Genomic DNA, 16,039 nt, shown 5'->3' with positions numbered 1-16,039 from the left:
GCAGAAGTGGCCTCTTAGAGGTTTTGGCAGATGTGGCTTCTCATGTCTGGGCTCGAGCTTTCTCTTTCCCCCCTTTTTGATCTTTGAATTCTTTCTCAGTTGTTTTAATTGGGGTTTGTGAAGCAATGACTAAAATTAAATCAGCTTACAAGTCTTGAATCCTCCAACTCTTCCCATGTTTTAGAACTCATATTACAAGTCCCAAAGCCTTTCTAGCTGCTCCTTAGGTGTTTTGCTCTGTATAGCAGCACTGAAGCTTGTGGACATCTGGATAAAGAGAAAAAACTCTACTGATTTCTCCAGCTTGGTTCTGTCACCCTGTCTCCCAGAACTTTCTAAAGTGCTGCAGCCAGGAGGATTTGAGCAGGGACTTGGACCAGATGGCCTCTAGAAATCTTTTTGCAGCTTAAATCTCTGTAATTCTAGTAACATTGGACACTTTGAGCCCCAGTTAGCCTTGTTGCTGGTATCCCTCTTTGCACAGCAGTGGTGGGATTTGACGGGAGTTGTGCCACGTTTATATTCAAAGAGCTTTTTGAGGTTTGATTTCTTAAATGCTGGACCAAACAGAAGAGAATGGTGGCACCTCTGCTGCCCCTTTGTGCACATCTTGCTGTTACCTGCCCCACAGGAGCTCAGGTTAGCAAGTCTCTGCTGAAATGAAGGAAGTTGTAGCCATTCATCTTTCAGCCTAATGGACCACAGAAATTACAAGCCATAGCATGCAGCTTAATCTTGCCACAAGGCAGAGTGCTGCATATTTTGCCTTCAATTTATGCATGCCATGCCTTTTTGTTAAGTGTGAAAGAGCAGTTGACAGGGTTTCTCCAGAGAAGTTGCCTTGGTGGATACCAGTGCATTTCAACACAGTGAAATGAGTGATGGTGGTTTCTTTACCATTCATAACAACCACCTTTGAAATGTGAGGACAGAGCTATGGATTATTCTCTGTGTGTCAAGCAGCAGAGGAGAGAGAGGCAGCTATTTTGGTTTTAACCCTGCAGATGACCCAGTTCTTGAAGTATTTCCGTTGCCGTTAGGAGACGCAGTCAGGACTGGAGCAGCGGTTGCGCATCTGTGCTTGGTCAGGCCTTCACCCAGGGATGGCTCTTTGCCGTTTTCTTTTCTCTGTTCCTCCTTGTATTATAACTTTGAATTGTCTCTCTGTTGTTGCAGTGTGCAGAGGAGTGAATGCCCCATGTTGTGTTAGTGCCTGTCTGCCATGCTGGCCTGTCTGCCAGGACCAGGCGACCTCTCCTTTCAGCTTCTTTCTTACACGCAGATGAACACTGGACTTCAGAAATGTGAGTGATGTTTTGTCTGCAGGATGTGGTTAACTGTTAAATCTGGCTCTGGTACCGCTGTGACATAAACATTTAGGATACAGTGGAAAAACTGTTTAATGTAGAGTCTTTCTTTTGTTATGCCTTCAAGGCATCTGTCAATAAAGGCTCTGAGAAATGGCTGTAGAGGTTCACATGTGTGCAGCTCCTCTGTTCCTGGCTCTGCAAAGGTTAATTTTAACCACAGCAGGATGCAGCAAGTGAGGTTCCTGTGAGATTCGTGCCTCTCTGCTGAAAAGATTTTGTGCTAAAAGTGTGCCAGCTGATTTGCTTCTCAGCACAACTTTTTCCTCAGTCTTTTTCGCTTCCCTTCGTGCAATTACTCGTAGACACAATAAAAGTTAGATCAGTCTAATGCAAACCTTTTGAGGTCAGCAGCTCTTGCTCTACATACCTGGGGCTTATACTACAAATATTAGTGAGCTAGCCCAGATTACTAAAGTTCAAAGTTTCCATCTTCTTTCTGATGTCTCTGGTGCCTCTGAAAATATGTCTGCAGAGTGCTCTGATAATTCTTTTTTAATAACTTCAGTCATTTTTTTTTCATGGTTGTACTGGCATTTTTAAGAACAACTTGTGCTTGGGAATGTAAGTTTACTGACTAGAGGTTTTTTTAACTCTTACTCTGTCTCTCCTCTTTATCACTGAAGTAGCACACTGATTGTTCAGCTGAAATTTCAGAAATGCCAAGATTCTGTGTAAGCTCTGTGTATTTGGTTCCTAGGGCTGTGATCTGTCTCTTGTGTTCAAAATATGCATTGGAAGATCTCAGTTTGCTGATGCACTCATTGCTTTTTAAACCCAAGTGATTTACAGTCCACTTGTAGCTAAATTGTTCATACAGTGAGGCTTGTGATGCTACAGAAAATAAATAGGGAAGATAATTTTGCACTTAAAGAGGGACCTGCTCATGGTCGTGCTCCTGCCAGAAGTGACTGACATGGTTCACATACACACCTGAGCTCCCCCACAGCACTTCTGCTGACTCCATGGGCTTGGTAAATGTACTGTCACTCAGCAACAATAAAAAGCTTCACTCACCAAAGGACTGGTGATGGCATCAGACTGGGCATCCCCTCCTTTCTTGTTTCTATTTCCAGTGTGAGCGTTGCTGACAGCCTGTGGGGTGAGGGTGTGCCCAGGTCTGTGCATTGCGTGAGATTTCTTTGTCAGAGCTTAGTTCTGAAAGCAGAATGTTGAGGTTCGTGTGAGGGCAGCTGTGCATAAATCAGGTATTTGCTAATTACAGCTTTACAAGGCAACATGCTGGTATGCTGGGCACTTTTCCTCACCTGATGGTACCTGATGCTGTTTCTTGGAGATTTGCAGATCCATGTGCTGAAAGCATTGCTGTGTCCTGCTCAGTGAAGAGCTTTGGGAGCTGCATTTCAAAGAATTTAGGACATAAAGTAGCTGGCAGGCACGGGCTGGCAGTGGTAATGCTCAGCTGTTGGGTTTGTTCTGTTTTTCTGGAAGATGAGGCTGCTGGTACAGACCTCGCTGTAGATGTGGGCACGATTAATTGGTGCATTTCTCTTCTGCTGGAGATGCATGAGTAGCCCAACCCCTGGTCAGGGCAGAGCTGAGTTAATGAGCATTTTTTAATGAACAGTGACTTGAGACTTTTGATGGGGGATGAAGGCAGGCTGTAATAATAGTGCTGTTGCTTTTATAAAAGGTACAGAATTCCACAGGATTGCCTTTCTTCAGACTTACAGTGTTTGTATTAATAATTTTTAAGTGTAGTTTTCTAGATCAGGCTTTTTATTAGTGCTTAAAAACCCATATTAGCTCAATTACCTTTTTTTTCCATATTCACTCTCTAATAAGGGGCTTGTTCTTAGAAGTGGTCCATGCAGTAGGAGTTTGGTAGATTAGCATGCACATATTTTTTCTTTAGAAACTGATGACTAAAAGACTTCCAATTTCAGTATTTTTTGTTGAATTCCAGCCTGAGTTCAGGCTAATCCTGGAATTCCTTTTCAACACAGGGATTTCTCACTGGGCCAGTATTGATATTCTCTCCTTCCTCCCAGTGATTCTAGTATAAACCTGACTGGTCAGTTGGGATATTTGAGGTAAGATTGTTCAGGTTGTGTCTGCTGTTGGACATAGCAGCAGTGCCAAACCTTAAGGGGAGAAAAAAAGGTAATTTTTCTGTGACAATGGTGCAAAATCAAGTGCAAGGTGGACACAGCTGGTTCTGGCTTGTCACAGTGCAGGAGCTCTCATTAGGGTAGCAATCCTGAAGGCCTGTTTGTATTTTGTTTAATGATAATGAAAATTTAACTATAGGCAGCTTTTAGAAGCAGTGGGTTTTAAAGTCTTAATGTGAAATGCACTTAAAAGATGTTCCATTAGTGCTGAGGTGAGGCAGGGAAATCTGTCTCATTCCATGACAAAAATAGCTCCAGTGGTGAGACCAGGAGTGTGACCAGAGGAATCGGTTGCCACGGGATTAGCAGGAGTTGTGAACTTGCAGCTCACCAGTTTATTGGGGTAATTGCTCATATGCACAGCTTTGCCTTATAATATACATGATATAATTACTTTTCAATAAAAGTATTCTGCCTTGCATTCACCATTAGGGAGCTTCCTGGAGCTCATCCCATTGTTTTCCTAATGAAGCTTCTTCCTCTGCTGTTGCCTCATCATTTTATTATGGCCTGATCTGGAATTCTTGCTCTTGCACACAAACGATGATATTCCAATACCAGCATTTTCTTTCAGAGTATTCTAGCATATTTTCCATTCACTTAGTTACCAGAACTAATTGTTCTTTATTGGTTTGTAGGGTATTGTATGGGATATTCAGATTCTTGCTCACTGTGTAATGCCTTTCTTCTAATATTTTACTGTCTTAATTACTACAGTCATGGAATCTTGCCTATGGAGCTACTAGCAAAGCACTTTGGGGCACTCAGATATACATCACCTGCAGGCCTGAGTAACATGGCTGAGTTAGCCTGGAGTAAAGGGAGCATCATCTTACCTGTACATACACCAGGTGCTGTTTGGAATGTGGTTGGGTTCAGAGATTGGATTTAAGAGGTGACTTGCCTTTGGTAGGATGCCAGACTTGATGCTAGGGTGTCATTTAAGTTTAACTGAGGGGTTATTTTCTCTCAGAGGAAGGAGTTTTTCCAGGTTTAGGAGTAGAGGTGTGTCTGACTGACTGATGGCTGCAGCCTGTTCAAATATCCATGTTTTAGCTGCTTCCTGAAACTTCTGTGCAACAGAAAATCAGATGATTGGATAAAAAAATACTCAGTGTGTCTGTTCAGTGTTTATATTTTATTTTCAGGTTTGCTATAGAAATGTAAACCAGGTTGGGTAATTTTGATGGCAAAGGTGTTTTAAAGTATCTCCTTGATTTTTAATCTGAAAATAGAATGTGACAGTGTCTGCAAGCATAACATAAACCATAACACAGACAGGTATGGGGTCCTTTGTCCTTTGGTTCTTCTCTGGTTCATGGAGGGTTGCCAGGGTCATATCTTGGGGAAGAAACAGACCTTAATGAGCATGGGCAGTGCTAAAAATAAAGGTTGGGAGTTCACGAAGGCCTTGGCTTTTGAGGCAAGGTAGTAGTGGTAAATGCCATTTGCAGGCTCTCCTCCCGTTAGGAGCACAGCAGCCTGCTCAAAAGGGCAGATATAAACCACCTGCCTGCAGAGACAGGTACAGGGATGTGCACAGAGAGATGTTTGGGTTCATATTTCCTTTGATTTAGAGAAAGGGATGATAAGTGCCAGTGTCTGGACAGCACAGGGAGTACAGGTATAACCATGCCGTGGTACGAGCTGTGCTGGAGATGGGAGACAAAACTGCTCATAAAGCATTTCACAAAAAATATTTTTAATATTTCCATAATTAACCTTTCTTTTGGTATCCATTCAGTTTTCCATATTTTGACCTTTCTTTTCTGAAAGTGAGAGCTCTTAGAGCAGAGCTGCTCTCCCTCACCCGTGACAACAGGAAGCTGCAGGATGCAAAGAGAGAAGTGGCTGGTACTCATCTTTTGGAGGCAATTTGCTTGAAGGAATCAGAGGTAGATTTTCAAGAGGAAGGGCTGTTTGCCTGGGAGCAGAAAGCTCTTTGCTGGAGCATTATATTTCCTTGGGTCAGAGGGCTAGATATGGGGTGGCTGCCACATCCCCTCTTCTCTCAGCACAGCAAATAGCTCAGGGATGCTGAAAATTTTAGGAAAAACGAGGGACATATTTTTCCAGTGAAATGTTTGCAAGGTAAGAGGGAGGGAAAATCAAGCAAAAGGTAAATTGGATTGTCAAAGCTGCAAGCCATTATTTGAAGATTATAAAATCAGCAGGAGTCCCATAGGAATTAGGCAGCAGAGCTGTGGTGGGAAACAGCCCAACTCTCTGCTTGGAATGTGATTATGGCAAGAGGCACACATCTCCCTAGATTTCTGAAGTTCTTTGCAGAAGCAGTTGGAGCTTGTGAGCCAGGTAGGTATCTGGTAAATCAGAGGAAGTGAAACCACACCTCTGGCTCCAGAAGGCTTTTGTCTCTCTCGGGGGAGTAGCATGTTTTTAATCCTGTGAGATAATCACATCATTTTGCCATGTGATGTGGGGATGTTGTCCTTAGCAAGGTGCCACCTTGAAAAGTCAGCTGAAGAAATAATTGCAGGCCATAAAATAATCAGCCTCCTTCCATTTGCTGAGTTTGGGCTGACAAGAGCTTCCTAATGCACAGAAAGACACTCGGTGCTTTCAGATGTCAGCACCTAGGAAAGGAGTGGGGTGTAAATGGAGGCTTGAGCTGAAGCTTTGATGTGTATGGGCTTTTCAAGGCAAGGGTTTGGTAGTGGGGGGATGCAGGAGCTGCTTAGAAACTTCCCCCATGCCTGATGGAGCCAACGCCAGCTGGCTCCAGGTTGGACACACCACTGGAACAACAGATTAAAGAAGGAGGGAAAACCTGCACAGCTGCAGCTGGAGAGAGGAGTGAGAATACGTGAGAGGAACAGCTCTGCACAGACCCCCAGGGCACTGCAGAAGGAGGGGGAGAAGGTGCTCCAGGCACTGGAGCAGAGATTCCCATGCAGACCATGGTGAGGCAGCTGTGTCCATCTCCCTGTGCTGTGGAGGTGGAGAAAGTCAGGAGTGAAGCTGAGCCCGGGAAGAGGTTTTTATTTCTCATTACCCTACTCTGATAGTATTGGTAATAAATTAACCTAATTTCCCCAAGTCTGTTCTGCCCATTGACAGTAGTTGGTGAGTGGTATCTCCCCTTCCTTATTCTGACCCTGTGTTTCTTCTTCAATGCCCAGCTGAGGAAGGGAGTGACAGAGCAGCTTTGAGGGCACCTGGTGCCCAGCCAGGGTCAGCCTGCCACAGTATGGTTTCCACCTCAGGATTCACAGGGGCTTCATGTTTAATTCATATCTTTCTGATTTTGAATTCCATGGTAAAAATACTGTGAATGGTTTGAAGAGTGAGGGGGAGGCAGCTTAAGTTAAGAGAATAAAAACCAGCCCACCACTGCAAGCTGTGAGGAATATTTCAGCTGGGGACAATCTGATGTTTATAACACGTTACCTGTTTTTGTCCAACTGCAAACACACTCTGATGAGAGCATGGTTTTGTTTTGCTCCCCTGGGCAGGTCTTGCCTTAAGGTGAACTAGGGCTTGTGTTGGTCACCAGGTAATAAAGGGAATGAGGCATCTGCTACATGACCCACTGGTCTGGCAGGGTGAAGTTTCCTTGCCTCTTGAACCCTTGGAGATTTTCTACCCTTGTTGTGTGACTGTCTTGCCCTGGGGTTGATCCCTTGCTTACCAGAACTGACCAATTTCCTTTCTCCGCAGGGGACACTACACAGAAAATGAGATCTGCACAGTATCCTACCCCAGCAGAATTGGATGCTTATGCTAAGAAGGTCGCCAACAATCCACTGACTATAAAAATCTTTCCGAACAGCGTCAAGGTTCCCCAGAGGAAACACATACGCCGTACTGTGAACGGACTCGATACTTCGGGCCAGAGGTACAGCCCCTACCCGTCTCAGGCCACCACCAAAACGGGCCTGCTGGCCATAGTCAAATCCCCAGCGAAAGGAATCATCAAGGACTTTGACGGGACGCGCGCGCGCCTGCTGCCGGAGGCGATGATGAACCCCCCCTCCACGCCCTACGTTGCACCAAGCACTTTATCCCACCCCCAGGCGCTCGCTCGCCAGCAGGCTCTCCAGCACGCACAGACTTTGCCGCACCCCCAGAGCATCCCGCAGCACCCTCAGGGTATTCCACAGCCACCCAGCTTACCGCACCCTCAGGGGATCCCGCAGGCGCTGCCGCACCCGCAGAACATGCAGCAGCCGCAGGGCTTGCAGCACCCTCAGAGCATGGCACACCAGACCCTGCAGCACGCCCCGAACGCGCTGCTGCAGCCGGGTTTACACGGAGGCAGAAAGATGCCGGATGCAGACGCGCCGCCGAATGTGACCGTGTCTACCTCAACCATTCCCCTCTCTATGGCTGCCACCCTGCAGCAGAACCAGCCACCGGACCTGAGCAGCATTGTGCACCAGATTAACCAGTTCTGCCAGGCCAGAGCTGGCATTAGCACTACCTCAGTGTGTGAGGGACAGATTGCAAACCCCAGCCCTATAAGTCGCAACCTGCTTATCAATGCAAGTACCAGGGTATCTACTCACAATGTCCCTACACCCATGCCTTCCTGTGTAGTAAACCCTGTCGACCATGCTGCTGCTGCTATTCCTCCTGCCTCTGTTAATGTGCCCATGGTCAATATTAACAGGGTGCCACCCGCCTACCAGAACGAAATCAAATCGGTTGCGTGGAACCAGCACCAGCTTGCGCATCTGCAGCAAATGTGTGGGGATGCTGCTGGGCCTGCTGGACTCGCAGGGAAGCACCCTCAGAGAGAGATTGCAGGGCAGAATTTCCCTGGCAAAACTTCCAACTACCCTCAAGAACTGTGCATGGGCCAGTCCTTCAGCTTGAAGCCCCCCATCGAGAAGCCTACGCCTTCTCCGCCTGTGAACGGGTTGCAGGGACCTTTGCCATATACCAATGGGCACTATTTCCAGCCCCTCTGGAACAACATTCTGCCCACGCCCAACAGTGACAGCTCTGGGTCCCAGGACCTCACCATGCCTTTCCATGGGGGACAGCCAGCAGGAGCGACGCTGGATTGTGCAGGAGGAACTCATTACAGAGCTGGAGCTGGCCCATCCAGCCAGAATAATGTGATGCAGACCATGGATTACCTAAGTGGGGACTTCCAGCAGTCCTGCTTCCGAGACCAGAGCATGGCCGTGCTGGGAAAAGTCCATCGGCCTCCCATGAACCGAGCACCTGAACCAACCGATAGTCGAAATCTTCATATTCAACACCCAGGGTATAGATAGGCTGCAGTCACTTTCACAGACAAAAAAAAAAATACAGGTTTTAGTCTTAATTTTAATTAATAAGCAAGGCATTTTTAACTTGCAAACTTGTGTGATCATTATAGTACCCATTGGAAGAAGACATACTGTATATTTAAAGAGCTTTGCTTACATGTTATCTCTCTCCTTTATGAATCAAATATTTAACATGCCTTTTGTGTCAAAGAATTTCATTACACTACTTCACGCCACAGCTGTTTCCTCGCCGCAGAGTCTCCCTTTGTGCAGCTTTGTTTTTTTGCCTTCTCCTCGCTGGACTGAGGTTGAGTTGCTGCAGGGTTTTGCAGCCACATCTGTGCTCCAGCGAGGGCGAGGTTGTGTAGCTGCTTCCATTTCCATCTCAATTTCCTCACAAGATTAAGAGCAACAGAATTTTGTCAGGGAGTAGGGCTTGTTTTCAACTCAAAAGCCCATTTCATTAATGCATTAAACATTGACCATTTGCACTGTCTAGAGGCCTGTGTAATTGAAAAAGAGCCTACATTTGAAAAGAGCCTGCTAGGGGTATGTGTTTAGGCTTTAATAGAGGGAGAAGCTTTTCAGCTGTTTCTTGCCCATGTTTATCATTTAGACTTTGTCCAAAGTCAAAAGTCTCTGGCCAATTTTTCTGACTCTTTCTGTTTCTGGACAGGGTACGAGGAGGGGAATGGCAGGTTTGGGATGAAGGCAGCCACAGGGAGCTGCCTTTCTTCGTGTTCCCCCTCCCCACTGCCCTTCCAGCTGCCTCAAAGCTCACGTTGTCTGAATCCCTCGCTGCTAGGAGTCTGGCCAGCCTCGTGTGAAGGGAATCCAGACCCACTGACAACTCCAAAAAGGGTTCAGCCACTTCTCTGGAAGCTGGAATTTCTGTCAGGGTGAGGAGATGGAGCTCAGCCCGTCCCCGAGCGCGGTGCTGTTGGTCTGAATCAAAGCTCCTCTCACAAGCCACTGTGGGATTGACAGTCCCCTGTTCCTCTCCATCCAAACACCCCAGCGGATTTAATGGAACAATTCTTCTCCCTGGGAATGAGCAAAGCTGTTTGCAACATCCCTTTTTCCCAGGGTCTCGGTGCCTAACTCCTTCTGTTCCCTCCCCACGTCACTTCCAGCAGCCAGTTGAGTCAGTGACTGTAGGACACTAACTGGGTAACCTCAGCATCTTGTTCTCTGTGTACCAAAACATCCCTTTCCTTCCTAACAGCCGAATTTATTGTAAGTAGAAAATTCCTCATCTCTGTTAACGAGACTAATACTTGAACATAATGATCACAATCAAGTTTGGAAATTAAAAAAAAAAAAAAGAAGAAGAAAATGTTTAAAAAAATAAATGCATTGATTCTTTCTATGTACACTGGCTAAAAAATATTGCTCTACACTGTAACTTTTAAGTGTAATATTTCTGTATGAATGTCGCCTGGTAGTGTGGGTTTGAGTAGCATTGTGTATGGGTGAACCCACTGGCCTCTGCCATCCACTGGCCTCCCTCACAGCCCTTGGAAAAACAAAGCCTTAAGTATTTGCTCCTTGAACTTTCCTTAATGAGCATGGTTTAAAAAAAAATCTTAAAGACATCATACAAAATTAAAAAAAAAAAACTAAAAAAAAAGTTTTGAAGTGACGTCATAGTTGGCTAGAGATTCTTAAAAGTTTTTCGTAAATGGGAAAATTAGAAAACATTTATTTGTATTTTTTTAATTTAGAATGTGTAGTCCTGGGCTGTAACAAATATTTAGGTTTCAAAGCTTAGCAGAGTACGTTTCTGACTCCTTGCGTAAGTTAGTACACTTATATCATGTCATTATTTAAATTCTTTTAAGTGTACTATAACCCGTTCTTTAGTGGTAACTCCTGAACAAAGTTAAGCAATTTGACTAAAGACGGATTAAATTATGTGTTGGCTTGTGTTGCCTTATATTTAAAAAAAAAGGAAAAATTGCCTGATTGTGTTATGCCAAATGATAGCAACATGAAGTCCTAATTTATTGTTTATAATCGTATTCCTGCAGTCTTTGTGAAAACTGGTAAATATACATCTATGAAAGAACGAAAATCCTGAGGCTTTTCATGCAATATTTTTCTGAATCCATTCTGTTGGAGCCAGAGTTCGAGTCTGAAGCTGCTTCCCCACTGTCACCCCGTCGTCCTCCCTGTCCCAAACCCAACCCCAGCGAGGGCTGTGCTCTGACCTCACCCCTCCCTGCCCAGTCAGTCACTGGAAGGTGTTCTGCTCCTTTTTACTAAATAAAACCTTGGCCTCTCCTCTGTTCCGTAGCCTGCTCCAAATCTTAACCCAGACTGTTACTAAAAGCTAATTTTTAACTCCTGCTCTTCTCCCGAGAGCCTGAGCAGGGTCCTGTGCCGTGCTGGTGGTTGCCTGGGAGGTGTTTGGTGGTGTTGGCAGCACGCTGGGTGTTTTTGGGGACTGTTCTGCACAGGTACAGCCACGGCCTCCGAGGCTTTGCCCCGGTACAGCAGGACCGGGAAGCAAAAATCCTGCTGAGACTCATCCAGGTGGGACATTGCTTGAAAAAAAAAATACGAATCATTTTACTATTAAAATATACTGAAACCTTTCCTTTTGGTCTGGGAGTGAGATTTTTCTTCGAGCCAACCCTTTTCACCTCTGCAGCAGCCCTGTTGTGATGGGCTCTCCATCCTGCCCTAAAGAGAAGCGCTGTCCTGCCTCATTCCCAGGTGGGATGTTGGGAGCAGAGCTTGGATCCGTGGTGTGGGTGCCCAGGGTGGGGTCTGGCAGTGGCACTGTCACCAGGGTGAGGAAGGGAAGAGCCTTGTGGTGTGGTAGGAGCTGTGCCCTGCTCTCCTGGAAACGTGGGAAAACCTCCCGTGGATTTTTTCTCTCTGCCCAGTGCAGAATTAAGAGGAACCCAAAGGCCAGGGATGTTCCTTCCTCCTGGGCTCTCCCAGGAGTGCCTTGTGGGTGATCACCAACCTCTGGGGCTCACACTACAGCTGCTTTTGCCTTTCTGTCCGTCTGTCCATCCATGAGTCAGTGCTTTCCCCACCTCTACTCCAGCACAAGGCTCTGCTCCCTGCTGGATCCTGAGGAATGAGTAAAGCTCAGGTGTCTCCTGAGCTCCTCACCCTCCCTCAGCAGCACCATCCTCCCCATCCCCACACCACTGCAGAACCTCAAGCTGGACCTCAGGAGGATGCTGGGAAGGATAAACACGAGCATGTTGTGAACCCTTCCATGTGTCCTGTGTTTGGAGCAGGAGCTTCGGAGCTGTTCAGCCACCACCAGCCCAGTTTGTTGCAGCCCAAAGTGAACGTTTTATAAAAGACACTTGTGAGTTTTCTTTAAGCTTTCCATGTCAGATGTCTCGGGGGGCCTCGGTTGCTCCCGTGGAAACCAAGCAGAGCTGTTTGCTGGGGGTCACTGGGGAGAGAACTGGGAATTGCTGCTGTATTTCATTAAGCCACAAGGCTGATGATTAAGGCTGCTGCCTCTGTGCTACGGGTACCAATTAGAATTTTCTTTATTATTATTATTATTTTGTCCACATGAAAAATAAAGAGACCTAGTCCCTCTGCCCCTTCTGTTCATTTTATTCAGTGTGAGGCGGCCATGGGGTCACAGGGTAGGTGCTTGTCCCAGAGGGAATTTGGGGAAGGGTATCCATGGGTTTCTGGGCTAGGAATGTATCAGGCAGAGTCTGGCTGACTGCTCCAATAAAAGGCAGGGTTTGGGAAAACAAAGAATCTCAGAGAGAAAGGTGCTGAAATAATGGTTAAAACTAGGAGGAGGCGGGGGTTTGAGTCCTGCCAAAATTTTAAAGGGAATTTGTAACATTTGCATGGGACCTGCCAGGGTCTCCTCCCCTTTCCCAGGATTGTACATCTCATTTAATCTTTGCTTCCATCTCTCAGAAGGACAAAACTCCAACCCCGTCCCACTGCAAACCTGAGCATCAAAATCCCTTTTTCCTGCTGTTCCCACTGTTCCCCAAATACCGTGGACATTTGGTTCCCACATGGTTTTCCTGGAATTTGGGCTAAACCAGACAGCTTAGCCTGGCTGAGTGAGGCAGGAAGAGCTGTTTGCCCACAGGCACTGCTGCATCCCTCCCCAGCATCCGGAAATTCCAGCAGCAGCCACTCCTTCCATCAGAGCTTCAGGGTCCTCTTCTCCTTTGACTCAAAGCTTCTTTGCTATCTGATTTCTTCATCCACCCCCCCAGCATGAACAATCTCTTCTGCAAGGAGTTTTCAGGAGGCTTTCTCCTCCTCTTTGCAGCCTGTTGGACGTGGAGCAAGGATCTGGTGGAAAACGATCCAGCAGGGACTTGGTGTGAGCAGCTGCTGCCTCCACCGAGGAATCACCTGCAGCCACAGCTAAGCTGAGGGCTTTGAGGGAAATCCAACCTTTTAAAACTCCTCCTCTTGGGCCAAATGGGTTTTTCTTCCAAAGATTTTGACCCCCAGGTAGACAACACCCAGATGTTCTTTGTGAACTCCAGCAGCTCCGGCAGCTTGTGATGTTCAAGAGAGGAGCAACCTTGGGGATGCTGCAAAAATTCAGAGCTGAAAAAAATCCTGAAAAATATCCTTGTGGGGTCCTGGGGGATCCAGAGGGTGGAGGAACCAAGTGAAGTGGCACATTGTGCTCAGCTGCTGGAGGAGCACACATTGGACACCCTCCAGCAAGAGCCGCCTTTCGGATGCTCTTCAATGTTCAGCAGAGCCAAATTGCAATAAAATTATTGGAGTGTTTTATCTGCTTAGTTTAAGTTAATTTCAAAGCAATTGGGTACAGGCTGTTGATTCTGCTGGGGTGGCTGCAAGCCTGAGAGATGTACAGAGAATGAAGTGAGATTGCACCAAAAAACTGCTGTGAAATCAATTTTGCTGCCCTCAAACCCCTCAGTCCTGGGGGCAAATGGGGAGGGAAGGGGCTCAGATGGGTCTTTAATAAAGGATGTGCAAAGGAAATTTTTCTCACATTTTTCTCCCTATACACTATCAAAGTCTGGTTTCATTGTCTCCGAGAAGAAGCATCAAGAATCAGCACAAATCAGGGCTCTATGGTGTGAGCAGATGAAGTGGTTTTCCCAAAAATCCTCCCTGTCTACAATCCCAAAGAGGTTAAAAAGGTTTGGAGGTTATTTAGGGCATCTCCACTGTGGCGGGAGGTCTTACACAGGCAAAGGGCCCTCCAGGTGGGGTCTTCCTCGATTTTTTTGGGTATTTAATAAGATTTTCCTCTGTGATCTGAGCATCTTCTGAAGGTCCTTCAGAGCAGGGAGTGAGGCGGCAGCACAAACCTTTAGAACAAGCCCTCAAACCACCGAGTTTTCCAGGAAGTTTATTTTTAAACTTGATATTTGAGGCTAAATTTAGTAGCAAAAATCGATTTGTCTCCCTCTCCTCCTTGAGCATTTAGAGCATCTCCCCCTCCTGCTTTTCCTGCCGCCCGGGCCGTGCCGGAGGTTGAGAGGTGCTCCAAGATCCAGCTGACATTTCCAGACGTGCCCAGGTAAAAGTGCAGCAGCCACCAGCACATGGCACAGAGAGGCTGGAAAAGGGCTGGAAAATCAACCCCAGCGGGGAAAGCAGAGTTGGGGTTGGTCCCTGAGGTGGGGACAGGGACAAATAATCTCACAATGTTGTGTTTTTCATCCAGGAGCTGCAGCTCAGGTTTCCTCCAGCACTGCTTCCCACTTTTAGTTCACAATTTATATAAGGATTTTAATTTTTTTTTTTTTTTTTTTTTTTTTAAGGCAAGTGGTTGGAATGAAGTGTTGCCAACACGCTGTGTGTGGGCTGGTCAGAGGGACAGGGCTGTCTCTGTACTCTGTGTGTGTATGGGGGTGTGTGTATATATACACCCAAATGAAAATATAGAAATAAAATGTGCGTAATAAATGTAAAATAGAAAAAATATAAAATATAAGGACAAGAGTTATAAATGGCTGTTAAATAGAAATTAAATGTATGATAAATATGAAGGATGGAAGATGTGTAAATATACAGATAGAATTTCTATAATATAAAATACAAAAATATTATGTAATGCAATTCTATTGATATGTGCAATTTGATATAATAATAGAAATATGTTAAATATTAAATTTAAAATATTTTTAATATATATATAAACTATAAAATAAAAAATAAGCGTAAAATGTGTAAGGATAAAACGCATATTTAATACGAATTGCAACAATTTGTTAACGCAATAATTATAATGATGTAATAATAATGATAATTATTATTCATTGTAATAATAATGATAATTATTGTTCATTTATATAAATTATAAGGCTATAAATGTCTATTAACATCTTCCCCTCCCCTCTGTCCCCACGAGGCGGCGCCACTGAGCCGAGCACCGGGCGGGGAGGGGGACACGGGGACGGGCTGAACCGGGCACTGGGACGGGCTGGAAAAGGGCACTGGGATGGGCTGGAACTGGGCACTGGGACGGGCTGGAACTGGGCACTGGGATGGGCTGGAACCGGGCATTGGGATGGGCTGGAACTGGGCACTGGGACGGGCTGGAAAAGGGCACTGGGATGGGCTGGAACCGGGCATTGGGATGGGCTGGAACTGGGCACTGGGACGGGCTGGAAAAGGGCACTGGGATGGGCTGGAACCGGGCACTGGGACGGGCTGGAAAAGGGCACTGGGATGGGCTGGAACTGGGCACTGGGATGGGCTGGAACCGGGCACTGGGATGGGCTGGAACTGGGCACTGGGACGGGCTGGAAAAGGGCACTGGGATGGGCTGGAACTGGGCACTGGGATGGGCTGAAATTGGGCACTGGGACGGGCTGAACTGGGCATTGGGATGGGCTGAAATTGGGCACTGGGACGGGCTGGAACTGGGCATTGGGATGGGCTGAAATTGGGCACTGGGATGGGCTGGAAAAGGGCACTGGGACGGGCTGGAACTGGGCATTGGGACAGGCTAGAACCGGGTACTGGGACGGGCTGGAAAAGGGCACTGGGACGGGCTGAACTGGGCATTGGGATGGGCTGAACTGGGCATTGGGACAGGCTGGAACCGGGTACTGGGACGGGCTGGAACCGGGCACCAGTATGGGCCAGCACAGGTCACCAGTATGGGTTGGCACTGGACATTAAGACACGGGTGGCACTGGGCACCAGTACGGGCTGAAACTGGGCACCAATACAAGCTGAAACTGGGCACAAGTATGGGCTGGCAATAGACTGGCAACAGTCACCAGTTTGGGCTGGCACTGGTACCAGTATGGTCTGGCACTGGGCACCAATCTGGGCTAGTATGGGTCACCAGTGT

The 16,039-nt window shown here is 46.6% G+C and overlaps 1 protein-coding gene across 4 annotated transcripts in view; it reads left to right on the top strand.

The window, feature by feature from the left end:
• Nucleotides 1-8,809, top strand: part of FAM222B (family with sequence similarity 222 member B) — a 33,530-nt gene extending 24,721 nt beyond the window's left edge. For 2 of the 4 annotated variants that reach the window (XM_021550899.3, XM_021550898.3), the window contains exon 2: nt 7,178-8,809. In XM_021550899.3, coding sequence (XP_021406574.1) covers nt 7,195-8,742 — 1,548 coding nt within the window. In that variant the 5' untranslated portion in view covers nt 7,178-7,194 and the 3' untranslated portion in view covers nt 8,743-8,809. Of the gene's footprint in view, nt 1-886; nt 1,085-1,176; nt 1,305-7,177 lie in introns of those variants that run through there. The other 2 variants (XM_021550897.3, XM_021550896.3) reach the window with 2 other exon arrangements.
• Nucleotides 8,810-16,039: the final 7,230 nt, after the last annotated feature.

The sequence above is a fragment of the Lonchura striata genome, chromosome 20 (genome assembly GCF_046129695.1).
Source record: "Lonchura striata isolate bLonStr1 chromosome 20, bLonStr1.mat, whole genome shotgun sequence".
In the NCBI taxonomy this organism is placed as follows: domain Eukaryota; kingdom Metazoa; phylum Chordata; class Aves; order Passeriformes; family Estrildidae; genus Lonchura; species Lonchura striata.
This window is presented reverse-complemented; position numbering and strand designations above follow the sequence as displayed.